This window comes from Opisthocomus hoazin, chromosome 3, assembly GCF_030867145.1.
Source record: "Opisthocomus hoazin isolate bOpiHoa1 chromosome 3, bOpiHoa1.hap1, whole genome shotgun sequence".
NCBI lineage: Eukaryota > Metazoa > Chordata > Aves > Opisthocomiformes > Opisthocomidae > Opisthocomus > Opisthocomus hoazin.
In genome coordinates, this window is record NC_134416.1 from 94,728,020 (window position 1) to 94,755,065 (window position 27,046).

General features: G+C 44.0%; 1 protein-coding gene across 1 annotated transcript in view; it reads left to right on the forward strand.

Annotated features, from left to right (window-relative positions):
* The first annotated feature begins 9,455 nt into the window (after window positions 1-9,455).
* Window positions 9,456-27,046, forward strand: part of ANKRD33B (ankyrin repeat domain 33B) — a 51,101-nt gene continuing 33,510 nt past the window's right edge. The window contains exon 1 of the mRNA XM_075415316.1: window positions 9,456-9,899. Within this exon, the coding sequence (XP_075271431.1) occupies window positions 9,456-9,899 (444 nt within the window). The remainder of the gene's footprint in view (window positions 9,900-27,046) is intronic.

Sequence of the window (27,046 nt, forward strand, 5' to 3'; positions counted from 1 at the left end):
TGGACTCCCTTTCAAACAGGACTGCACGGGTGCAGAAAAGAATCAACTGCAAACCCTCTTCTAGAGAGCTGCGCTGTCTGGCCCTGAACCTTCCCGGCTACCGTTCTCTGGGAAAGCAAGATGCTCTTTCTTTCCTCTTCTCTCTTCATCAGGAAAGCGTCTGTTTTCATCTTTCCCCCAACCACCCACAGAGTAGATGATACATTTTTCTTCACTTAGTGTGCAAGTTCCTTCATCAATGTGAGACAGACTGCAGTGAAGGAAACCAAAGGAATCTAAATACAACTTAACTTTAAGGGCAACTAAGATATCTAAGGAAAATTTCCTCCTAGGATCTTGTACTACACTAGTGCAAGTAAGTAGAGTGGGGTAATTTAAATGCAAATATCTACTGCTGAACTTAAGACAAAACTCCAAAACCTGAAGAGATTCAGGGTATCTTTGACAGTGACCTAACATTGCCCTAATCATTAAAGCAGGAACATTTAAATGGTTACAACACTTGTAGCATATAAATAAGCATTCAGATTTCAAGGATTCCCAATAATGTGCAGTCCTTTTGATTTTACAGGTCTCAGAAGTTTGCAATTTATGTCACTAATTTAGCTGTCGAAGTCCAACCATAGATTTTAAATTCAAGACGTTGACCTTGACCTCTTTATTTCAGTTTCACCAACTGAAAAGCAGAGATAACAGTATTTACCTATCTCAGTGTCTTCTGATTATTAATTGCTGCTTCTGAAGCAGATTGACTATGGAAATTTCATCCCTCGATTCTGCCTTCTTACAGACGAAGTTAAAGACTTTCTTCTTGCTGGATACGTAAGAAGCAATCAAAAGGAAATCACACTAGGCTCATAGGGTGTTTCCAAAGAACATACAACTGCACGAAGCATTTCCTTTACTGAATCAGTAACAGACTTTATTTGGAGTTGTAAAGAAAGTGCAGGCAATGGGAGCAGTGCAGGAAGGAGACATTGCAATCTTCATTTCGTATTACTTGTTGACTAGCTCTGTACAGGGGGCCAGAAACACCTTCCATGTGTGCCATTTATGGCATAATATGCTTTGAAAAGTGACAGCTCTTCATTTTAATACACCATCTCCATAAAGGAGAGTATACATAGTAACAGAACTGAAACCAACGGAACTGCATAGAATTTACCACAAAAGTGTAGTCAGTGTTATCTATTTACCCCTATAACTTCTTCTGTCGCAAATTAATGTACATATATTTTCTTAAGTGGAAGAATTCCAATAAAGAAAAAGATGCAACAGAGTAAGATATTTAAAATTGCTTCAACAATGATCACATGGGAGGTATGGTTTCTAAAGAGGTGTGCTTTACAGATAATCTGCTTTCACTTGGGCATCTCCTGGGATAAGTTCCATAATGTTTGTGATTTGTGAAAACTGCGTTACGAAAACACCAAGAAACAAGGGAACCATTAAATGAGACGAGCATCTATTTATTTTAACCTGGCAGCATGGCAATTGAAATGATTTCAGGAAAACATCAAATAAATAATCTCCTTGAAAAGCATCGCATTTCTGAAAAGATGAAAATGAGTATGATCCTGTTAGAGACAAAGAAAACTAATAGATAATGTGCACAATATGAAAATAATAATAGCCCCCCCCCAGTTATTCTATGTGTTTCTAAAATGTTTCCAAACCACACATATCTTTATCAGGGCAGCAATTCTCTAAATCGCTTAAATGCACGCATAAAGCCTTTCCAGAATATTTAAGCATATTTGTCTTTCAGTACAAGCCTCTAGTTAATCGTATGATTGCTTACTCTGGTGAAACGCCAAGTAACACCATGAAGACCAATTACCTTAGGACGAGGTGGGAGAGGAAAAACAAGAAATCCTCTGGGCATGATTCCTTGCACATACAAGGAATCACATTTCCAAGTATGGTGTGTCCTTATTTTCATACTGTACAAACAAATGCAAACTCTGAAATCCTGTACTGAAGCAACAAAGTGGTCTTGTATCCACGTGGCCTTGCTGGACACCACTTTATTTCTGAGTGTCCTGGTTTACATTTAAGAACATAGAAGAAACAGTCAGAGAAAAATCTGTTATACTGAATACAATAACTGTGTGTCAAAATGCCATTTACAATGTTTGCTGGCCAGCATTCATTATGTTCTGAAAAGAGAAATAGTTCCAAGATGACCGCTCGTAGCCCTTGATGGAGCTACACCATGTACAAAAGAAAGATGTGACAAATCATGTGTGAGAAATCCATTTCAGATGGATTTCTCTAACGGTGTCAGTGAGGAGCCATACCCTATTCCCCACCTGCCTGGCTACACCGATTTGGACAAGCCATTTAAACCATGAGTCATTTAAAGTATTTGAGCGGTACCAAAATAAGACACCTGTGTGTTGGAAGTTCTATTTCACAATGCTCTGCTGCATTTAAATAGTCTCTAATTCAATTCCAGCACCTACAAAATGAGCATGATATTTACCTTTACAGCACGAGCCGAGATGCTTTGCTGAAACATGCCACTCGATGCAAGTTATACTCTAAATCACTCCAAATTTCCACAGGAGGGTGGAAAATAAAATGAGATGCTATTTAAGAACAAATTATGTCAGCAAAACTTCTAGACTTTCCCCTTGATTTCTTTACTTTGTGAAATTATTTCTGTTTCTGCTTTTGTATCAATGTTTCTCCAGTACTGGATTGCATTAGACAGCAGTGTCCAACCCCCAGTTTCAATTAGACAAAACTGAAACAGAAAGAGGATTAAAAGCATAATATTTTGTATATAGAAACTGGGTCACATATTAAAGCTTTCTCTGGGGTTTGCCAGAAAAATTAGAATTGGGATGGATTCAGCACTGACTTCTTTACAGTTTACTGATGCGGGGCAACAGTAAGGATAGATGGACACATATCTGTGGTACTCCACGGCCTGAAGTCAAACACAGGTGCAGGTTCACCTCTACAAAACTGTAATGTCCTTAGGTCCCAAACATCCCAGGAGCTGAGAGATGTACTATTACTGTCACTCAGGAGCAAAAACTCAGGGATGGAAAGGCTCAAAGCCCCCACAGTCGTGCAGGGAGTCTGTAGCAGAGGAGTGAACTGATCTTAAGATTCAGAAGTGCAAGGGTAGACGTGCCACACTTTTTCTCTGTATGGAATAGCATCAGCAGTCTTGTTCATACCACTATCAACCCAATCTATTTTTGGGTGCATAATCTGTCAATAAAGGAAGAGGAATAATTTTAGGAAAATATGAAGCAAATGCAAGGTTTATTCCTTGTATGTGAACAAAAATTCATTTAGGGAGGAACAAAAGATTTTGTTGTAAAGATAACATTACTTATGTATTTTAGATACCTGAGTGACATGTTTTCACATGCGTATGTGAGGAGTCCTCTGCTACACTAGAGTTCAAAAATAAAATAACTGTTCACAAATAAATTCTCATACACACTAATCCAGTTGAAAAACCTGATGATCTAATAATTATAATCTAGTAATGGAATATATGTGGGATTTTTTCCCTAATCATTTTTATACATGTATTAATTTCTAGTATTGTGTTCTTTTGGTAAAAGATATCACAATACAGGAAAAGAAAATTAAACTGATCGTTTGAGAAACATTTTTCTTTCCTACTCTCAATCTTTGTTAGCCTTCATCCAACAAAAAAGACAGCCATTGACATTTCAAACAGTGAATGTTTCCATGCTATTATGTGCATGTGTACCATTTTAAGAAATAATATGCAAAGTAAAAAGAAAAAAGAAGTATTTTGAAGTGGAGATTTCTGTAATCCACTCTCCATAGATGGCAGAGCCTCAGACAAAGATTTTATGCAAACTTCTGTTTTCCCTCAGTATTTTAAGAAAACAACATCTGAAGAATAACAGTAAATTTTCATTGGTTTTCTCCTGAATAATTCCCTAAGACAAAACCTAAGAGAAATGCGAAAACAGAAGTTCCATGCTGCAGAACTACTGAGAAGCCTTCACCATCAACATAGTCTACCGTAGCATGTGTTTGAAACAAGCAGCTCTATGGGAACTCTATCCATCTCTCCTCTCTTCACTTGCTCCTCCACTTTCAGCCTTCAAAAGCATTGAAACAGCACATAAAAGCACAACATTAGCATATTTGATGTGCCTTACCGATGCTACAACAGTTATTTCTTTATAGTCCCGAGGAAATAATCCAAAAAGAGTTAATTAAGTGTCTCCCATACTTCCTCCAGCAAAGCTGAGCCCCAGTAACCAGTGCAGAGGAGGTAGGTGCATACCTTCAGGTGCTCCTCGCTGCCAGGAAGCTGCCCTGCCTGCTCAGGACAAGCACAATTTATCCTGAGAAACCTACCTGCTACTAACCGCTGCTTTCCTCAGGGAGCTCAGCGCTGGCAGGGCTGGCGAGCTGTGACTCCAAGCTAAGCTGAGATCTGCTAGACCCCATACTGGTCCTTGAGGAAATGATGTTTTTCCAGAATAGGCCACGCTTTTGATTTCAAGTAGAAACAACATACTGTTATGTATTACATGTTAATACTGTCATGCATTACATGTTAAAAGCAGAACACCAATTATTTTCATTCATAGCTAGCAAATGAAATTACAAGAACTAGTATCAAATTTTTACACCTATATCCCTTTGGCGTATTCGCTGAACAGGGGCACCAATGGGCTGGTATTACAGGGACTTTAAATAGCATTTAATCTGACTGAGCACCAGCTGGAGAATACCAGCATGTGAGAAAACACTACCATTTAGCAAGATGATTGCTGAGATTTCTTATTCTCTGGCTTCACTCTCATCATTCAGCTCAAGCCTCTGGTTTCTAGGAAAGATATTGCAACTTCCACCCATAGCTCCTTAGCAGATGTTGCTTCTCAAATCAAGCTGGATTTTACATCAAATCTTGGCTAGAGCTTAGGAAAACTGAGGCTCCCGCCCTGCTCATTCCAAAGTACTTTGTAAGTGGGGTGGTCTTGGCAAGTTCTGCTGAATCTGTTCATTTGTAAAGGCTCTCCCCAGCTACCCCTCTGATCAGGTAAATATGAAAACAAAAGCTGTCTCTCTTTGTCTCTTTCTAATTGATGGGAAACGTTTCCTCAGCCTTCTCTTTAACTTAATTCTTAATCTTTACCTTGAACGTCTTCTTCACACCTACCTCACCAACAGTAACACTCAAGCACTGTACATCACCTGATGTCTTTTGACTAGCTTATTTGCACTCTTACACCTCACAGCAGCTAGCCTATTTACAATCCTGCTACAGCCCTAGCAAAGCACCTAAATAAAAATTACACTGTTTGGCATAATAAACATGGGGTTGGATTTATTAGTCTTCTGCCAGCCCTGCTAAGAACTCATCAACTCCAGGAACCAGTTTGCTTCCTCCATGCATCAATATTCTATTGGGACTAACATCAAGCAGACAGTTTTTGAAGCTGTGACCAGTCTGTTTTGGGGACCAATGCAAAGCTTGGAGGCAGTAATGCTGAAAGCACAAATTGCAACCAGTCTGCCTCCAAAAATCAAAAAGGTGCTTTCAGTAAAAAGCAATACCCCCATCTCTTTTAGCTCCTTGTTTCCCTCAATGCCCACATTTCCTCCACGGACACCCCCATGGCACAGTCCCAGTTAGCCTTGGGGTGACACTGGCTGAGGTCATGCCACCAAACCCATTCCCTGCGTTGGCCTTTTGGAGGCTTCAGCTCCTCTCCCATCTGTGAAGACTGGCAGATTGCTCAAGGGAGGTCACTTTGTGCTCTGAATACCCCCTTTGGCAGCTCTGGTGGAAGTGCCAAAGAGCGGCCCAGAGCCCACAGAAATATCTTCTACACATCTCAAAAAAACAGCTTTTATAAGCCATTCAGCAGAGGAAGGAAGGAAGAAAGCAAGATGGCTCTTATGTTTAACGGCGTGGTATTGCTACAGCTGCTTGTGGTGCCAGGTAACGATACGCTGCTCTATCCTTTCATGTGCTCCCAGCACAAACCTACGAAGCAACGGGTGAGGAAGCAAATGGCTGCAGAAAAACGTATCTGGTGTGCAACCAAGAGTCTATTGAAATGGCTTAAGTTGCCAGTTTGTGGGAATCATAGCATCGTAGAGTGGTTTGGGTTGGAAGGGACCTTAAAATCCTCTAGTTCTAACTCTCCTGCTACAGGCAGGGACACCTTCCACTAGACCAGGTTGCTCACAGCCCCATCCAGCCTGGCCTTGAACACTTCCAGGGAGGGGGCATACACAGGGAAGGTACATAAACAGGGAAGGTACATAAACAGAGTAAAATGCTTACCAACAAACGCCAACTAAGCCTCAGATTCCCATCTGGTAGATTTTTACAGGCAGATAAACTGAGGAAGAGAGAAATACCCTCAGAATGTCAGAAGTGAGTGCACAGGTGTCAGATGGGTAAAAATATAAACAGGCTTCTTATTGACCAGAAATTTCAGATACCTAAACAATGTAAGCAATCAAAACAAAATAACTCTTATTTTATTTTATTATGGAAACCAATGCTTTTGTTCTGACTAGATTTAATTTCTAAGAATACTGGTGATAACTTTCAGTATGTTGTGAATTTTTTCCTTAGGTTAAATTATCAAATATGAGAAGGACACTTTACACTCACTGAATCTTCATACTGATATTACTATTGCACACGAATCTCATTAAATCTCAGTCTAAGAACTGGTTATAAATGAAATGGTTTGCAAACCTTAATGAGGCAAATTGGGGATGCCTGATGCTACAGTCATTCCCAAAATTGATTTCTTCAAGGGAAGCTCTGCCCGCGAAGGGACAGGTGGGATCTGCTCTGAATATGTTAATTTCCTGCCTTGTTAATTCCTGGCAATAAATTTTGATGAGACGCTGCTTCTGATAATGACTAATAATTCTGGGCTATTTGCTTTAAGATGGCAATGTTTATTTCTTCACGTTTATTACCAAGTTTATAAATACCAGCATTTAACTTCAGTGATGTTAACTGGTATCTTTTCTAGATGGAAGGTTTGAGGCTGTCCTCTTACAAACGCCATGAAAATGTCTTTTTTTGGTAATTGGAAAGCAATTGCAGATTTATTCTATGGCCTTTCTTCATATTTTTCTGATTTGTACACTGAAGTACAAATGACAAGAAACCCTGTTTGCCACGTACAAGCTGTGTCACTGAAAGAACCGAGAAACCAGGCATAATCTGTTTTAAATCCATAACCGTGCCCAAGCAGACTTGCCTTGGTGGGAGCCCCTATGCTGACAAAACAAACGGCCGCAGCAGCGTCCTAAGGAACCATATAACAGTTTAAGTCCAATTAGCTGCACCTTTCTGTGGCAGTTTATTGTCAAGCTGCACAGGGGTTAAATAATTTGAAGTACAATCTCAACAGCACTTGCAAAAGTGAAAAATTCAGTGGGAAGCATGGTGTCCGCTCTGTACTAGCCTGACACCTTGCTTTGAAAGCTCAAGCAATATAGCACAATGCGAGAAAGGACGAAAGCAGCAAGCTTGGGTGAAAGAAAACCATTTTCACCTCCAAGGTCCCCGCAGAACCACTCAGCTGTGGGAGCAAACAGATTCATTTCTTCTTCATTAGGAAGACAGTAAGTCAAACTCTAAACAGAGGATAAAAAAAGCATGACTTTTCAGAATCAAACATTTTTTCTTATATTGAAATAGCTGTCGTTTCCCCCTAATTAGAATTAGTGTTTTTCAGGTTGGGTTCGGTTTTTGGTTTGGGGTTTGGATTTTTTTGCAATATTCAAAGTTACTGTTGCCTGCATGCTTGTTAACGTATTTCATACAAATAAAAAAACCACCCAATGTGGTTAATAAAGTAAATCTTTATTCTTGCAACAGAAACAAAGCAAGTATATCTGATGAATCAGTTCTTATAGATGAACTGAATCTTCAACCCTCAAAAAAATTTTGTTTCCTTCTAGTTAGAATTAGTTTTTTCATTTTTCTGCTTTTCAGAGTTACTAGAGGCAAATGTCTTCCTGAGCTTTTATGATGAGTTCAGGCTGAGAATAACACAAATGCTCCCCGCCAGCTGCAGGGTCTCAAGGAAAAATGGAGTTCTTCCAAAATACAAGTGCTGCTTTAAGAAATAAGATGCTGTGGAGCAGATGATCGGCCACACTAGCTGAGTAGGAAACAAAAAGTTAACTGAACAGAGCCCTTCAACTTTGTGAATGCAAATACTTCACAAATAAATCAGCAAAAAGAGTAAAAAGTTAATCCTATGGAGCTGTCATGCAGCAGGTAAAGCCAGCTTGGGAGCATTTGATTTGGGAACAGACACGTGGAGCAGGATAAGAGCAAGGGCCTTTCTTTACACGAAGAAATAAGCAAAGACTGGCAGCATCAGCATGAACGCGGGCTGCTAATACACGTCAGCTGTGAGCTCAGAGGTGTCTGGAGGTGAGGGAATGATTTAATCTCCTTTCTTCCCAGTTTAGCTTCTTTGCAGAAGCAGTCAATCAGGGAGCTATTTATTACTAATTCTGACTGCAGATACCCTTCTGCTAGGCGCTGGGCTAACCCCACCAGTTCAGGGATCAGCCAGAAGCCGCTGGGCTTTGCATCCCCCATGACGCCTGGCTCGCACGGCGTTTTCCTGAAGGCCTGGGAACACCAACTACTCGGGCCCCTTCACTCTCAGTTACGTTTTACTTTCCGTCCCTCCCTTCTTTTGACGAAAAAGCGTGTGTCGTGCTCTGCCTCGCCTCATGCAGAAATACTGGCTCGTTTCTCTCCCGCCGGGCAGGCAGGGACTCAGGCCTCGGACGTTCTCCTGCGGAAGCACATCGCATACGTGCAAAGCGCTGCTGAAGCAACCAAAGAACCTGTTTTGTCGGCCCAAAGGCTTTCCCCCACCGAGAACAGTGCTAACCCGTGGCGTTTGAAAGGGAAGAAGGTTTCAGAGCGGGAGCTCGCTTTATGCGTGCGTTACTCCCCTCAATTTAACCTCCAGGTGCCGTCCGTAGAAGCTCTGTGCCGGGCACCTCCGCAGCTGGCCGGCTGTCCAGGCTGCCGTACGCCATCTAACGAGTTATTCACCTTAAGTAAGACCCCGGTTCCCCCCCGCTCCCCCCCGGCAGCGCGCCCTAAGCCGGCCCGGCCCGCCGGAGCGATGCTGAGCGGATTAGTGGCCGGGAGCGGGGCCCCTGCCCTGCCCTGCCCGCCCGGCGCCTCTGCCCCGGACCGCAGCCGCCGCTCTGCCGGGCCGCCGGTGAGCGGGCCCGGCCCCCCCCTCACCCGGGAAGCCCCGGGCGGCGGCATGCCCTGGGCCGGGAGGGGCCGGGAACTGGCGTGAGGGGAGGCGGAGGGGTCCCGTCCCCACCCCCCCCCCGCCGCCCGTCTGCCCGGGGCAGAGCCGCGGCTGCCGGCGGGGGCTGCGGGGGGGAGCTGCCCTGAGCTCCCGCGTCCCGGCGCCGGGGCCGCCATGGTGCTGCTGTCGGGGGACGGGGAGCCGCGGGCCGGGGAGCGGGTCTGCCCGGCGGCGGCCATGCCCGGCGGCGAGGCGGAGAGCGGCCCCGAGCAGGGAGCGGCGGGGGCTGCCGCTGAGGGGCTGGGCGAGGAGGAGGAGGACGAGGAGGAGGAGTACGAGTACGGGGAAGAGGACTGCGAGGAGTACGAGGACTTCTCCGAGCTGCCCGACACTTGCAGCATCGCCTCGGACGACTCGTTCTACCCGCCGGGAGGGCTGGAGGACGAGGAGGAGGAGGAGGAGGAGGAGGAGGACCGCTGGTCCCTGGAGCGGGGCGGCAGCCCCGAGGCGCTGAGCCTCTTCCGAGCCTGCTGCACCAACAACGCCGTCGTGCTCAGGGCGCTGATCCGCCAGGGCCCCGAGGAGGAGGAGGTGCGGGAGACCGACCGCAACCGCCGGGTGAGCATCCCCGGGGACCCCGGCACCCCCCCGGCACCGCTGGGCAGAGCCGTCGGGCGCGGGCTGGGCGGCACCGCTGCCGTCTGAAGGGGCCCTGGGGACCCGGTGCTGCGGGGTCGGGACCCGGAGGAGAGGGCGAAGCTTCGCCCCGGAGGGCCCTGTTTGCGGGGAGGGAGAAAGGCTGGGGTTTTGCCACCGCCGGTTCGGAGCTGGGTCTGCCTTCCCCGCGCTTCGCTGGGGAGAGAGAGAGCTAGAGGGTCTTCACTCCTCACCGGTGTGTCCGGCGGGGCTAAACCTGCCTCTTCGCTGGGCGGCCCATCCATCCCCTGCGTGTTTCTCACCTGGAGAATAGGGACAACTGTTCAAAGTTTCTGTTCTCCTTCTTTTCTTTTTGTTTTCCTTTAGCTTGCCCACCCCCTACCCCCCAAAATAGTGTAAGCTTGCTCCCGGTTCCTAGGATGCCAAGCAGGGCTCAGGGTATTGCTGTGCTAAAATCAGACTTTTCTGAGTTCTCCTGGTGTTTGTTTTGTTGGTGGTGAGCTGTTACTGGGTTTTGTGTTGGTGTCGGCACAAGGTTGGTGATTCAGGTTTTGCCTGTTAATTAATTGCAGGGACAGAAGTGATCTGCGCTAAATCAGAAGGTGAAAACTTGGGAAACTCGATTTCCTGGGTGACGTGTAACTGGGATTTATGAGCAGCAGTATTGGAGATCAGCAACAGCAACTCCTCTCACTAGTATTACTACAATTTATACTAAACCTCAGAATTTTTACTTGTAGTTGGCATAAACAATCTCAAAAAACTTTTCTACAGCTAGTCTGCAACAGGAATGTTTTGCAAGAAAGTCCGAGTGATTTTAGTTGGGCAACTGACTCGCACATTTGGGTAAAATAAGTGGCCTTTGCACTGAAGATAGTGCAGTCTTTTGGTTTGGGGGCTGTTGGGAGAGGGGCTTTTTTTGTGCCTTAGAAGTATGTGCTTGATGGACTTTTCTCACACAGTATTTTTACTTTCCCACCAAAGGATTGTTTTTAATACAGATTTTTAGTGATCTGATTGACAGTAAGCTTCTGCACAAGTGGCAAACAGAGCAAGTTGTATTAGCAGACCCGAGGGAGCAGCAGCCTGTGGCACGGGAGTGGGAGCAAGCAGCATGGGGTAGAAGTGTTTTACGTCAACTGTTCTGCTCAGGCCAACACACGGTGTAGTTACACTCTTAGTCGGCAACGTGTGAGATCCAAACGCAGGTTATGGGAGGTTTTGAAGACCCTGTGGCTACGCCTACGCGGTGCGCAAGGTCCAGGCCTGAACTGGACCCCAGCCCCGGCGTTGCATGGCCGCTCGCCGCCGAGGCCTGTTGACGCGCTGCATCTCAAGCGCGTGACGGTGCGGGAGGCTTGGCCCTGCCGCGCGTGGGGTACGGTTATAGCCAGACCCGGTGCCCACGGCTGTCCCTCCGGGAAGGGTGGCCTTCCTGGCGGGCAGAGGCTGGGCGGCTGGCTGTGAAGCTGCAGGCATCAGCCCTCGTCCCGCGGCAGCTCCTGCTGCAGAGGGGATCCGAGCGGGGCTGCGAACGCAGCGAGTTTGTCTGGTCCGACAGCCCTCCCTTCCCCACCCCGCTTCCCCGAAAGCCGGTTGCCCTGCTTTACCTCTCCAGCTTCCCAGCAAAGAAACAAAGCTGTAGCTTGCATCCAGACTGAAAGTTCCTCTTATTTGTCATACTGTTAAAAAAAGAAGTTTGCTCAAGCAAATATTCCGTGTGACCTGAAGTTAAACTTTGACATCAAATTCTGTTTTCTGTATTTTTTGTGAAAGTAAAGAAGTCCTGTAACTCAGCGACTTCTGGAAGCCTCGCGAACGATGTGGGAAACATGAGCTCAGTTTCGCTCTCTGCCTCCCTGGCAGAAGTGCCCCAATCACAGCGGTACAGAGCAGGACAGCCGGTCTTTTCTGGACAGATGTGAGTGGGGTGGGAGAAACCTTTCTGCTGGGAAGCTGACACTTCAGGTGTGACCGCAGCCCCAGCATCCCCATGCAGGACATCAGGGCAAAGTCACATGGTTTTGCAAAGGAAAACCACCTTTTGCAGACAACCTTACCCGACAAAAGGGAACTTTCGCTCAGGTCTTTCACCGCCCTTCCTGTGGAATTTTTGTATTTTTGAATTTGTATGTCATAAAAAGTTATTAGACATTATCCATAAACAAAACTTAATTTTACTGCCAAAAAGTAACTGAACGAATGACATACACCACTCCTGCTGATGAAATTTTTTTGGTTTCTGAAACTTGTACTGGTGGCTTTCAGCATCTTCTTCACCTGGATAATGTTTGTTTACAATGCTGTCTTGCATGCATTTATTGGAAAGCTTTCTTTTTTTTATATATTGTGAAGAAATAAGCTGATTTTTTGTTTCTTGTAAGTTTTTGTTTCTTTTCCATGCAGCAGGAGAGAGAAGAAAGAATGACTTGCTTTTTGAGAAGTGGGACGGTGAATTCAGGGCTGTCCAACAGAGTGTGTAAACTATTTTCACAATCTTGATCTGATAACCTCTGTTAAGTATGTGCAGTACAGTTTCAGCTTCACATTTAAATTTTTTTTTCCAAAATAGAATATTTAACAGGTTATAGTAGTAAAACAATGCCATATTTTGATTCTGAAAGTAATTAACTCACAAAACATAACATGAAGAAGAAGCTGCCTAGTGGTTAAATTGTTTAAATGAATTTGGGTGCAAACAACTGGAGTTTTGCCATTGCTTTGTTTTTAAATTTTTACCTTGTCCCTAAAGTGTAAATGTATAAATTTCAGATGCAGAAGGAATTATTGCTGAAAATGGTAAGATCCAGAGGTCACCTTACTTACTTTCCTCCTTCCTTTTTGTCGAAATACATCAATTCTCTTTTCAGTCAGTTTGCCAAGGCTGGGTAGTGGCCAGCTGCAGAAGCGTATTTTTCCCATGCTCTGTTTGCGAGCTGCAGAACCTCCCGCCAGGCACAGGTTTTCACTCAATCCACCTTCCTGCAGTAAACCAGACTCCGCAACACCCGATTTATTAGTCACCACATGCAGCCTGAAGACCAGTGCCTTCCCTCTCTCGTTTTCATTACTGTCGAGACAACAGCAGTTTACCTGCCATTGACTGCGTAGGGTCCCCAGAGGGCTGATCCCCGCACCTCCTGTTGCACTGCTCTCAGTGTAGGGGGTCCCGGCAGACTGGCTTGGTACCGCTTGTTTCCTCTCCTTGCCAAATCCAACACTGAAGTGTTTGGAAAACAGCTATGACAACATATAATATACCAGTTGTAGGTCATGCAGGGCGGCCTCTCATTCATGAATGCTGACGTATTTACTTGCCTCATGCTGGCAGTAAAGAGGGATTTGCAGGTATATAGGAGAAAATAAAATTGTGTCTCCGGTGAAATCTCCTCATCTGGCTGAGACCAGAGCGTGATCTGGAAAACAACGCTGCTTTTCTCCATGTGCTGTGGGAAATGGTTTTGCCTCCTTACTAGCCACATTTCTAGAATTTCAAGTATTTGCATCTCCGAAGTTTAACACCACTTCATATTAAATCTTGCCTGGAAACCAGATTTATATATACTCAGAAAGACAGAGTTGCAAAATCTGGTATTACCTAACCACAGAATGAAAGCAAATTTAGAAATTTGCCATGACAATAGAGAAGGCAGTAAGGGATGGGAGGGAGAGAGAGAAAAGACGGCCAAGAACATTTCATACCAGATTAAAAATAATCACTGCAGCTTATCCGTAGAAAGGTTTTGTGCTAACCATCCATGTGGTATAGTCTGTATTAGTAGATATTCGGTAACTCTGTATTTTAGAGTTGATATATGTGCGAAAACACTCTGTTGTAGTCTTTTTCAGCTTTGCATTTTTTGTGTCATTGTTCAGTGAATCTTTCATCCAGTTCCATGGATAGCTAGGAACCAATCTGCAATTAAACAGTTTATTGCAGTAAGTATACGGTTATGTAGTGGAGATCGTATATTTGTGATCTTTGTTTCGCCCCCTAAAAAGGTGTGAAGACAAAAGAATCGATGTGGCTCAGCTTGTGAGCTTTTTCTTCTCCTTTCAGGAAATATTCCTCAATCCGTACGTAAGCACAGTTGTCTCTTGCTGTTGATGCTTTACACAGGATGCTGTTGATCAGTACTGTTCTGGAGTAAGTTTTCCTCTGAGGCGTGGTGGTTCTGCAGCTCTGTCACCAAGTGGGCCTGGATGTGTTTGTTTTTTTGTTCTCTCCTTTTTCTGCTGAAGGAAGAAAGCAGAGTTTTGAAGGTTATTGGTGTTCTTCTTGATCTAATTTTCTTTTGAGTTCCCCTCTCATGATGCTTAGTGCAAAAAGCAAATGAAGAATTACCTGGGGAGGGACAGTGATGCAGCAAAGGCCTGGAAGTTGCTGTTACTGAATAAACAAAAATAAAGTAGTGATGTCTTGACTAGAAACCTACTTGAAAAGCTTGTGGGAATGTAGGGTTGTGCCAACTGTGGAAGTAAGCCCAGAGAAACAGGAGCAGGAGAGAAGTTTCCTGGGGGGCGGCTCACGCCATGGTGTAGTGCGTGCATTAGGAAGATGGCTTCCCTGCTTCTCTCTCCTCAGCAGAGAGCAGTGGGTTTCTCCAGAAGGTGATTCAGGCACCTGTGCTATGCTCGTGCTGCGGTTGCTGTCCGCTCACCCCTGCCAAAGGGCCTCCCTCTGCTGATTTTTGAGAGAGTTTGCGGAGTCTGAGTGCATGAGACATCATTTGGGCACCGTGTGTACCTCCTGAAGTGGACATGTTGCCTTGGAGAGCATCAGAGAGCGACCCCCCGAATCGAATGGGGATGTTTCTTTGAAGGCAGCCTAGGTTTGTTTGTGTGTTGCCGGCGGTAAAAGGACATTTTGGAACGGCGTCACTCACCCAGTCTCCTTACTCGACCCATGACAGCATTGGAGGCATCACACATGTCGTGGTCTCCCCGCCCAACGCTGCAGACAGCTCCTCAGCAAGGCAGAGCATCCCACACGCTTTATACGGCCTCAGCGAGACGGCCTCAGGCAGCTCAGCTTGTTTAGGGAGCGTTACCCTGCAGGGTTTTTCACAGACAGATGTGCAGTGAATCCTCCGTGGAGTTGATGCCTGCATTTGCCTTTGCCAAAGGGCTGTGTTCCTAAAATTGCGGCCGACTGAGGAGGACAAGGAGCCAGTAGTTCAGTTCCTGCTCCCTTGGGTGAGGCAACATTGTGCTGGATAATGTCTTTCCAGAAAACCGTGTCACAGAAAGTGCCAGAGCTTGTGTAAAACTCCGTTTACCTGTTTTTATTATTTTTGTTATCTCCACAATGCTAACTTGTAACAATAAAAAGTGAGGAGTGCAGCATTTTGTGGTGAGGGATAAAGATCTCCCTGGCACATACTGCTTGTCAGTTGTCATGCAGCATAGCGTAAGTCATCCCACGTCAGAAGAAGGATTTGAAGAATGTCATCTGCTACAGTGCTGGGAATCTTTTTTGTATTTTCCTAGGCAGTTTCAGTTCCCTCATATTTTCTGGTACAATATATTCTCATGGGAGGGACTGCAATGAAACTTAACATCATGACACTAAACCATGAAAGGGAATTTTTTAAGGTGGAAATAGTTTTTAAAAGACCCTAATGGCAAAAGTAATCTAGCTTAGATCCTTCAAAAAAGTACAGAAATACCCAGATGCACTAAAAAAAAGCCCCTGGAAATCCATGTGTTTTCAAAAAGGAAGTGAGCAAGGCAAGGAACAGTAGACGTCAAAATACAGAAGCTGCTCAAGACAAATTGGGAACCCTTCAAACACTGTGATTACAACTCAAGGGAAGCCATCAGAAAGGAACAGGGAGAACATGGAAGATAGGAAGCTTGTTGGCTGAGAGGGAATTCAGCGAGCTGACCAGAGCATGGACCAGATTGGTACAGACGGGCGCGCAGAGGCGTTGTCGGAAGAGCGTGAGCAGGTTCGCTGTCTGCCTTTGTCTGAAGTGCGAGGTCAGTAATGCCTTTTTCAATCTGGCACAAGAACATATCCTTTGAAGTAACTCAACTGAAGAAGACATGTATGCACAGATCATGATTTCTGTGGATTAAAGAGAACAATTAATAAGGGCCGTGAGGGGGCTTAGGTGTAAAGGATGGAAATGCAGGTCTTTAGCAGACTACTGGAAACGTGTGACCAGACCTGCCGCATCCTCCATGCAGTTGACAGGGACTTGGTGTCACAAGCAGCGTTAGCCAACAGACGTAACTCTTACTAAAATTCATAGATACAAATTTGAAGACCTCATCAAGATGAGAAAGTTGTACAAGTTTAATCTGGTTTCAAGGGATGCGGCTTTTAGAAAAAACGGATGAAGAGAAGTTTCCATGAAGAACTTTGACAGATTGCTTAATGCAAAGTGTATGGAACAGGAGCGATGTTTTTAGCTGGTGGCAGCCCAGAAGTAAAGGTTGTAGCAATCTTCTGTTCTAGTTTAAGTGGTGTTTCACGTTAGTATCTTAAATCAAGTATGTGGACTTGCAGAGCTCCTCAGAGATGCGGGGAAGATCCTGGTTACTCAGCTGAGCACAGATTGACTCTAGATGTAATAAAATATAGCTGCATTTAAAATCTAATCATAGTCTAACAAGACTGGGTGCATGGGACATCTGTCATCAATAATTATGACATCTATAATGGTGTCTTTAATAGAATATGTCTGTAACACAGGTAAGAAGTGTGACCTTGGGATGCCTTGCCGCGTTTTTCCAGGAGAATCTTTCAGGTTTATTTCACAGTGCACAATGTGACACTGCTAATTCCTTCATGCCATTAGGAAATGAAAATTTATATTCTCATGGAGGAATTACTCAAGAAGGAATATTAGCACTAATTTTCTCCCTTAAAGGTTCTTAAGATCCTTTCCCTGAAATTTTATTGAGGCATAAAATGCCCTCCAAAATTCAAGATTTAGATAAAATTTGGTTTCTTGTAGCTTGGTATTTTAAAAGAGTTATTTGGAAGTAATGCATAAATATTATAAATAGGCAAATTCCAACAAAAATCCCTTTTGATGTTGAATGTGCAAGAAAGAGTACGTTTAAAAGAACTTCAGAGGGAGAAAGGAGCTTCAGAAAAGTCCATGAAGAGCAATTGTCTTTAGAAAAGTCAGGTTTAAATGCTGCAATAAAGGAGGTGCAAAAACACAATGGCATTGCTCTCCTCCTTGCTTATGGTGGGACTGAAGACTCCCATGTAGAAGACTTAGGTTTTCAACTGCTGCCTGATACAGGGTAAGAAAGCTCTAGAAGCATCCTGGGATGTGGAAAAGAAACTTTGCTGTCTATCCCAGATATCTTGTATCTTCTTATAGCAGGAAACGAGCTATTTTTAGTAATTTCTTCCTGGTTCTGCTTTACCTCCCTACTATTGCTCTAAATGTGAGCATTGCAGTTCTGGCTTTTCAGCGCCATACAATGCTATCTCGCACAACAGCTTTGGTAGTGTCAAAGGTGCCTTAAAACTGGACCTCTCCAAAAAGATCTGTGAATTCTCATTACTGTAAGGGGCTGCAGAAGTAGCTGCTGGTTGATGTTGCTTGGTGGCTTCAGGGTGGACTCAGAGAAGTGGGCTGTTCTCTGCTCGCTCCTGTGGGGCTCATTGCTTATGGAGGGGTGGCCTGGCTCTGGACCGAGAGTCCACAGAGGCAGAGCCGAACGTGCTGCTCCTTTCCAGGGTATAACCACGTCTGTGACAGAGTTTGTGTGGCCTGAAATCTGTCAGAGGTGTTCAGTCCTTCTTCCTGGAGAGGGAGAAGGCAGGAACTTCTTTAAAGGGATGGGCACTCGAGTTTCAGTTCTATTTCCAGTTCACTCCTCAGCAGAAACCAACCACAAAACTTGGAGCTCAAAAGCTATTTTGGGTATGAAGAAGTTTAAAAGGGGTGATTTTAGAAACCCCACATCTGGGATGTGGGCAGCAGGGCTGCTGCAACTTCAGAATCAAAAGTAGAGTACTTCTTTTAGTACAACACTACACAGAGGTTCACAATCCCAAAAGCCTGCAGTTGCTGTTCTTGCTGCTCTTTAGGTTTTCCATGCTGTATCTATGTTCATTAGCAGATTTTGTCTTTTTTTAAAGAGGATATGATGAGACCAAAACTGAAACAAGCTCTAGCTCCGTGCTGTTTTGTGGTGGTATTCAGCCATTCCTTTCTGAGCTGTTCAATCAGCGTCAGTGTCCAGTGACATGTATAAAGAACGTGTGACTATATGGAGAACCCCGGCATTGTTTTGATCCCAGAGCTCTGCTGATGCCTGACACACCAACATGCACGCTAGTGGAAGTGACTCATCTCTGGGCACTGTTGTTCTTCCACCTTCCCCTCCTTGAGGGCTAAGACTTCTGACCTACAGAAAAAAAAAATGTAGTTTTCCGTAGTGCTTCTCCATGAACCTAAGGCAGCACAAATGCTTGGGCTGAGGGGTATTTTAAATCTTTGGGTGAGGAGTGCTCCTCGAATTAGGATACTACCCTGTGTAGAAATCACGTTTCAGGCCTTGTGCCTGACCTGAAACAAAGTGTATGCCAGTACTGTTTCTCAGGACGAAAATGGAAGTTGAAACAGGCGGGACTGCTGAGAAACACCTGATTGCTCTGAAAAACTGGGTCCTGTTGACTTTCGGTAGCCCGTAGGAGCTACCACGCTTCAAGTGTGCTGGGAAAGGAAGTCAATCCAAAAGCCCCTGAATTCCCAAATTCTTCATCTCCAGGCTAAGTACCAGCAAGCCGTTGTCTGGTACTTCGTCTATCAAGGCTTTAGGTCTCGAGGCAGGGTCTCTGGGGAAAAAAGAATAAATGTTCCTGTCTCAGGTACTGGGCTCAGAGCTGTCTCCTAAGAAGCACCACAAGAGCGGTGGATTCGGATGCCGGCTGCGAGGGACAGCAGGTCCCCAGTGCCACATCTTTCAGCATCATCAAGAGTTTAACTCTGAGCTCCCTTCGCATCCGCTGGCCCTGCAGGCGCTGGGAGTGGTGGTGCGGGCTGTGGCTCCTGGAGGACCAGAGTCAGCAGTGGAAGGGCAGGGATGGGGACGCTCAGCCCCTCGCTGGGTAGTGCCCTTGTCAGGGATGTGAGACTTGCCTGTTTTTTCACTTGGTCTGGCTTGTTGCTGAGTTTCAGGGGGCGTTTCAAAAAGGATTTTGAAATATGTGTTAACATTCACTTTTGCATCTGACACAGGAACCGCTTGTCGTCAGATTACTTTTAGTCACAGGGTCTGGTGTATGTGCTTGGAAATAATATAAACTATGAAATAAAAACTAACAAATGTTGAACAAGGAATGCAGGTAACCAAAATATCTGTTTGGATCTATCCAGATGTTTCAGCAGGTACTATTGCATTCAAAATCTGTTGTATGGCTCAAGAAGAGATAGACTGAAAGATAAAAAAACCCCCAAAGACTCATTATACATTTTGGTAATGATTATTGTGTAACACAGACCAGCAAAAATCAGGTGACTTATTGTAATGCTGTTACATGTTGGTAGTACTTAGTCTTCACAGAGGAATGATAGTAAGACTGAGTAGTAACTCTTGTATGACTTTACAGGTGTTGGTTGCACTGTGCCAGATGAGCCTAATGTGCATCAGGTTTATTTTAAATTGCATTTCATTTAAACCCTTTTTTCTGGAGAAAAGCTTGGAGAAGAGAAGGCTGCGGGAGAGACCTGATTGCAGCCTTTCAGTACTTAAAGGGAGCCTATAGGAAAGATGGGGACAGAATTTTTAGTAGAGACAGCAGTGATAGGACGAGGGGTAATGGTTTTAAACTAAAACAGGGTAGGTTTAGGCTGGATACAAGGAAGAAATTCTTTACAATGAGGGTTGTGAAACACTGGAACGGCTTGCCCAGAGAGGTAGTGGAGGCCCCATCCCTGGAAACATTCGAGACCAGGTTGGACGGGGCTCTGAGCAACCTGATCTAGTTAGCAGTGTCCCTGCTCGCTGCGAGGGTTTGGACTAGATGACCTCTAGGGGTCCTTTCCGACCCAAAACTTTCTATGATTCTAAGATTCTATGATTCTTCCTCTAAAGAAAAGTGATACATGATCACCAACTCAATTCACTGTTAATTTTGACATAAGTTGATTTGGAAAGGGTGAGCAGCCTTTTGCTTGTAGAAAATCCGTCTGGATGAGCATGGGTTGTGTGTGCGTTGCCAGAGGAAATTATCTCTGGCACGAGAGCAAGTGTGTGGCTCAGCTCACGTCCACCCTACTCAGAGTCAGCCACTCCGGAGTGGAGCAATGATGTCCACACAGCCAGCACTTGGCCTGGGTATGCTCTGAACCCCAGGTGGTTCTCCTAATTCGTCGGGTTTTTTTAGGCTTTTCAATTCAGAGTACCCAAACTGGCATCGCTTGTTGTGTCATGGTTTTGGAAATGGTTAACTACACCGTTACTAAAATTGGTATGATACCTATTTGCACATGCTATACACTTATTTCAGGTATGACCAGATAGCTTTCAGGTAGGATAACATAGCTAATATGATGCTCTGTTTTTTCCCAAATTAGTGGTTTTGTCATCATTTTCAGTACCTTTTCCAATTCTCATACTTTGTTTATACAAGCAATTTTGTTCTGGGTAGTTTTTTGGCAATTAACATAAAAACTATATTGCCTGCTGAAAATTGTTCTTCCTATATCACCTGTTGCTGCGCTGTGGAATTAGGTTTAACTTTTGTGGCTGAGGTATAGTGGCACAAAGGCCACTTAGTAAAAACTGCTGGTAGGCTTTTTAAGTAGAAAAGAAAATCTCCGGAGGATGTGAAAGCAGTGAAGAACTCCCATGGGCTTTATTGCAGACAGGAGTTCACCTTTAATGTTTTCATAAATAACATTACTCTCAGAAGGTTACCCTTTTAAATTATTTTAAATGTTACGCCACATAGGTTTGAATTTAGCCATGTCTAAGGGTTCTTTCATTAAAAACAAAACCGAGAACCCTTCAACCTAGGCTAAATATAATCCTGTAGCATACCCAGTGTGTCACAAGAAGAAATAATTAAGTACCGTAGGAAGAGGGTGGTTGTCACAGAGTCTGTAGTTGCACATCTGGTGGTGAATTAGCAATTCAAATTGTATCCACTGTGGGAAAAACCCACAATGTGGAAATGGTTCCCATTTTTCAATTCTATTATTTTCTGTTCTGTCTTAAATTCCACGGGGAGCAATTTGAAACCAAGCTGCTGCAAACCGGGAATGACTCACGGTCGGGCTTTTGTTGCTTCACGCGTTTGGATACGTAACCTTTTGAGCCTGATCCTGTAGCACCCTCTCACACGTGCGAGGGTTTTCTTTTCGGCCTTTTGCCTTTCTGCCTCGTAGCAGGTGAGGCCCTGACTCCGGGGCAGCTGGTGTGTGGACAGACCGACCGCTGATGGCGAGGGACCCTGCCAGCAGCCACCACAGCTCAGAGCTGGGCCCTCGGGGAAGTTTTGCCTCTCTTTCTGCTGGAGAGGCAGGCCTGCACGTAAGCCATTGTTATTAGTTTTCTGAAGTGGATAAGTGACAGATAACTGAATGTATTAAATACATACGTAAAAGCAGCCTTTCAGGGCATATTTGGCTTTTTTTTGTTGTTTTTTTAAGAAAACCTAGTTATCTTGCTATTTGTAGCTCACACAAAAAAGTCTCGGCACACCTGTTTACCATTTGCTTGGGAAACAGGGGAAGGGTAGCCATGTATTCATAAAAGTGCCTTTAGATGTGTGTGAAACGAAGGGGAAGACTGTCTTTGGAAGGCAGTAAGGTACTTCTGCACATCTGGAAGTATCGTGTAGGTTTGATAAAGGTTTCAAGAGAAGGCAGAGTCAAAGCTCAGGTCCATAAAGGAGTTAATTTAAAATATTTTTCTTTCCGCAAAGACAGCTTTTCTCTAAAGAGCATGAAATAGCAATAGCTTCTTAGACAAAGAGTATAGAATAACAGGTATTGGCCGGTTTTAGAAAACGAAATACCACAAATGTTCATGAAACCTTAGTGTTTAGACTTAGAGAGCCACTCTGAGCGAGTGAAGAATGCGAACGCCGTAAAGGAGTTTCCTGGTTGTGCTGAGACAAGCGGTACGGTGCAGTAAATGCCGGGATGCGCGGAGCGACGGCAGCCGGAGGAAAGCTTCGTCACGGAAGCATCAGGCCGTTCCCCCGCCGTGCTGCAGACCTGTTGTCACCCCCACGCTAGGCGAGCCCCATCTGTGCTGGGCAGCCTGGCCATCTCGGAGGCTCTGCTCTGCAGCCCTGCTCCCCCTGAGCTCCCCATGTGGAAACACCAGCCGGGAATAAAGCCTGCGTCGGTCCTGGAGGGCCAGCTGGTTGGGGGGTGAGACCGTCTGCCGTTGCGTGGGTGACTGGGAAGGAGAACACGCAATTTCATGGTCCCTGGGAACAGGGTGAATGCGTCTTCCTCGTACGCCAGGGAGAGGAAATCAGCGCGATGCCCCCGACAGGGGCTGTCCTCCAGCCCGCAAGCGGTGTCTGTGCGGAAAGGTTTGGGAGGCTCTGGGGTCCCCTGTCAACCTCCCGCCAGCACCAGCCAGTGTTTTGCCGGGCTGCGTCCTGCCGCCGTTTACGGAGGGTGGGACTGGATCTTCCTTGCCTCCTACTTATCACATATAGAAAGGAGGCTGTTGTTAGCTGTGCTTGGTTTTACTGCTCTATGGGCATTTCCCAGCCCGGAGAATTCTTCCTCTCGTGAGGACGCAAAAGGGGTGCCCATGTGTGGAGATACCCATGAGCAGAACTGCCTGCGGAATAGGAGCCTGAACTGAGTACTAGGAACGTGATAACCTTGCTAGCACCTTGAATTAAAACAGCACGTGTGTGGTTTATTGACGTCAGGTGTCTCGGTGCATTTACAATGTTTATCTCCATACAAGTTCCCATGAAGTGTACTGGATCCATTACATATATGGGGAAAGCTCCCTGCCCAAGCAAGATAATTAAATGTGACAGGCAAGAGCTGCCTGACCAACTTAGGCCTGTTGCAATAAATATAGTTGTCTGAAGACTTTGAAAAAGTTGCTTTTGATTTTAGAAATGTAATCAGATACCGCAGTCCTTTCCCACCATACATGACCTCCCAATCATCATGTTAGTGATACAACACAAATCAAACACTGAAATATTTAATACTCAAATGAGACATTTTAGAAACAGTAAGCAATATCAACATCCCGGAACAAAAAGAGAGAGACATGGTGAATAAATGTCAGCCTTTCTCTTAAAATTCATCACCCAAATTGTTTTTCTCTAAGATGCAAGATTGTGAAATGTCTTGCACTTACTGTTGTCATTTTTTCTTTCTGTGGGCAATTTTAGCTTGACCTAGTTTGTGCTTATTACAGGCAGCACAGTTGATTTATGAGCAGAGGCTCCATTCTCAGACAGGTGCGGGCAGAGCTTAGGTACTTTGGTGTGCAGCTATGGGATTGTTACTGTGCGTTTCACAGGTCACAACCGTACAGTGAACCATCATCCTCTAAGGATCTGGGTTCAAATAAGACAAAACAACAATAACCTGAAGGTTTCTGGTAAGGTGATGCTGTTCCATGGTGCTTCTCATATCTCAGGCCTAGCACTCGCTTTTTTGCTGTCATTAAAGCTACGAAATCCCCTAGCTATAAGGTGTCAGAAAAAATACTGTAATCTTTCTTTGGAGTTTTAGTACCTGACGATAGATCAGTAGGATCTTCTACCCTCCTGTAGTAGGTCCACGAATCAGTCAGCGTATGAGACACAGACGGTAACTGTGTGGAAAACCAGCCACTGCGTGTAGAGGTTTCAACATCTGGCTCTCTTATACTGCCATTATTATTTGGACAATTTGAGTGTGCAGAAAAGTACAGTTCACAGTTCTGTAACTAGTATCATTTGTACACTGGCTTACTGTCATTCATATGCTAGTCTGCAGACTTTGAAATTGTAGGTCAAATAAATGCAATACAATTAAAGTTTTGAGAATTTTAAAATAATAGGAATAAATTCATTGTTTTGAGAATATTAAAAAAATTTTTAAAAAATCAGTGTTTCTGTAATGCAAAATAGTAATTACAGTTGCGTTTGGTGAGTTTAATGTGTATATTGGCCCTTCTTTTCTGTTTACACCTTGACAGTCACAAAACTCATTCCCCTGGAGAGGGAGTTTTTAAAACAGTGCTTAGGTACCCAGTTCAGACTTTGAATACCTGTCTAAAAATACCAGATTTTCCACTTCCTCAAGTAATTTCTGTTTCTAGTACAGTGATTACATCAGTTCTGATTTATCACAAAATTGTTAGTGTGTATCTGATAGGTAATAAGCATTAGAGCAAAGCCTATACAATTTGGCAGCTTATCAGTCACAGGGGAAAGGGCAAGGGAAAGTTGTTTGTCTGATATAAAAACTAACAAAAACGTCAAAATATTGTTGTCATTAATTTCACAAACTTGCTTCTCTTCCTTCCCACAGTAGTGTCCTGTTGTTCTCTTTCAGATTTTAAGGTCTTTAGGGAGTGTGTTTCGAAAGACTTTGCCTCGTTATTGGCGCTACTGCAATTGATAATATCCCAAAATACGTGATTTTGAAGTCTATGTCTGTTGGCTGAACTTTTAAGATTAGTGCTACAAAGCAGTATAAATTAGTATAATCCTGTTATTTACAACAGTTCTACTGTGCAAATATCCGATACGAGATTTATGAATGTTAATGGGAAGAACATGGTATTTGGCTGTAGGATTTTGATACTAATGTTAGTTGCATCAGTTAATTGCAACAAGCCTTCCTTTTTGGCTATTTGCTATTGGCTATTTTGTCTCTTTCCAGAGGTGGATTGAAGGAGTCTCTGAAGGTAACAGGAAACATCCTGCCCGTAATTTTGAGGTAGAAATACAAAGATTAGGTCTTCTGCTCTTAAAAATATTGCAGTGTTATCCTGTGGCATTCTTTCATTTTGTGCCAGAGAAATAGAAAAGCAACTTCAAACACTTAGCAAAACATTTGAAAATTATCTATTTTAGAGGAAAACCTGTTACTGCTTCCAGGTGTCTGAAAACTGAGGGAGAAAAATTGAAGTTTTACCATTCTTCCACTGCTACTCTGTGATCTTTTTTAGCTAATAGAGATACAGAGGTCTTAGAAGTCTGGAATAAGAAGCTGCAACATTTGGTCAGTAATTGTAAACCCTCTATATATGTTAGCCTCCACTCCTCATGGAAAAGAAAAGAAAAAAACAAACTTCTTCTGAGATCATGAGAAAGGTGCTTTGCATGATGAACTGTTAAGTGGAAGGTGACCAGACTTGTTCCTATTTTTTGATTTCCATTTCATTTCATTTCTCTGAATTTTTGCCTTTCTCATCAGTACAAGTGAAGGAAGAACTGAAGAAACCTTCCTGATGTTTTTACTGCACTGCAGCTTTTCTAAACAGACCTAAGCCACCTTAATTCCTGTTGACTTAAAAATAAAAACTAGTGGAATACAACAGCTTCATAGACTATCCCAGCGATCAGGGCATTTCAAAAGAGTGATGAAAATTTCAATAGAAGTGATAGAAAAAACAGAAATCAGTCAGAAAATTGTTTGTATAGTATCTGAAAAGATTTTTAATCTCTCTAAGCTTACTGGAGTTTTTGTTCTTATGCAAATATTTAAGCCAGAGATACCTGACGCAGAAAGCACGTACTGATGAGGTTCCTCATACCACAAACCAGTTAATACGAATGAAGAAAGATATATGGAAAGTAAAATGCTATTAAACCAGTAATTTTCAAATCTGGGTGTAAAAGCCATTTTCCTTGTGCGTGAACTTAAAAAGACAAGGAAATTATAAGTTGTCAGACTTCCAATACAGGCAAGACCTTGATATTTCCTCCCTGTGCTTTCTAGTATCCAGCTGAGTAGGGTGAGTTAGCACATACTTTTTTTAAGGAGGGAGAAGAAAACCCCCGACTCAAAAATAGAAAGGATCATAACCTGAAAAAGAGTTGTCTTTGAAATCATTAAGGTGCATATCTCCTTCAGTTTACTGCTCCTGTATGAGTCATTGCCATCGTGTAGCTGATGCTGTTTCATCTGACCTGTCTGTCCATCCTGAGGTGTGGAACGGGTTTTTGGTCCTCGCTTGGTGGTGTTGGGCACAGTCTGGTGGACTTCTGTAGCAAGCGGAAAGTTCTCTGTGAAATAAAGGGCTCAGAGGCTCACTTCTTAGCTTTCCAGAACTGAAAGTGTTAGTTGTACATTTCTTTGGCAAAAGAGCGAGGAGGGAGAGTCAGTCCTAGGAAACGAGATGTTCAGCACTGGGAGATAAAATGCACGTTAGAGGGATTAAAAAAACGCCGAACAGAAAGGGTAGGCCTCGATGCATGTGCTTCTCAAGATTATGGCTGAAGAAACAGCACTTGTGTAGATTTGGTGGTAGCGAAGGACAGTCTTTGTTGCTCTCAAGTCCTGTGTCCACCCACGGGGCGACAGAAGAGCAAGCTTTGGCCATGTCTTGTGCTGCTGGTGTGTGTCAGCTCAGCTCTGTGGGGAGCTCTGTGTGGAGCTGGGAGGCTTAAAGCTGCTGAGATTTACTGTTCTTGGATGGTCCACAGATGGGTTTAAGGAAGCTTTTCAAGATCTGCTGCTAATGGAGGACAGCTAGTGCTCCACATAGTCAGTTAGGATGAAACAAAAAGAAGCAAAACGACAAAAAGCTGTAGATGGATTTTTTACCATCTTGATTGTTGTTGGGTGTATTTAATCATCAATCAACTCTAAAAATGCCAGTCTTCTGGTTTTGCCTCAACCTCCAGCAAAGCTGCTTGATTTGTCCAGGAGTATGGCCTGTGAGTGACTGTTAAATGAACAAGGACTATATAAAAATGACTGCTATTAATTTATGGATGGAAATGTAATTTTTTTTTGTTCAGTGTAATGTATGTAATAAGGCTGCACAGCTGAAAATTTACATTAAGAGTGTCATACATTGCTAAGAAGAAAATGCCACATTTATAATGGAATATTTAGTTACACCAACATGTATTATCTTCCTTTTAAATGCATAAATACCTCTTCACCTCAGCTTTTTATTCTTATTACTCCTGTTTACTGCTA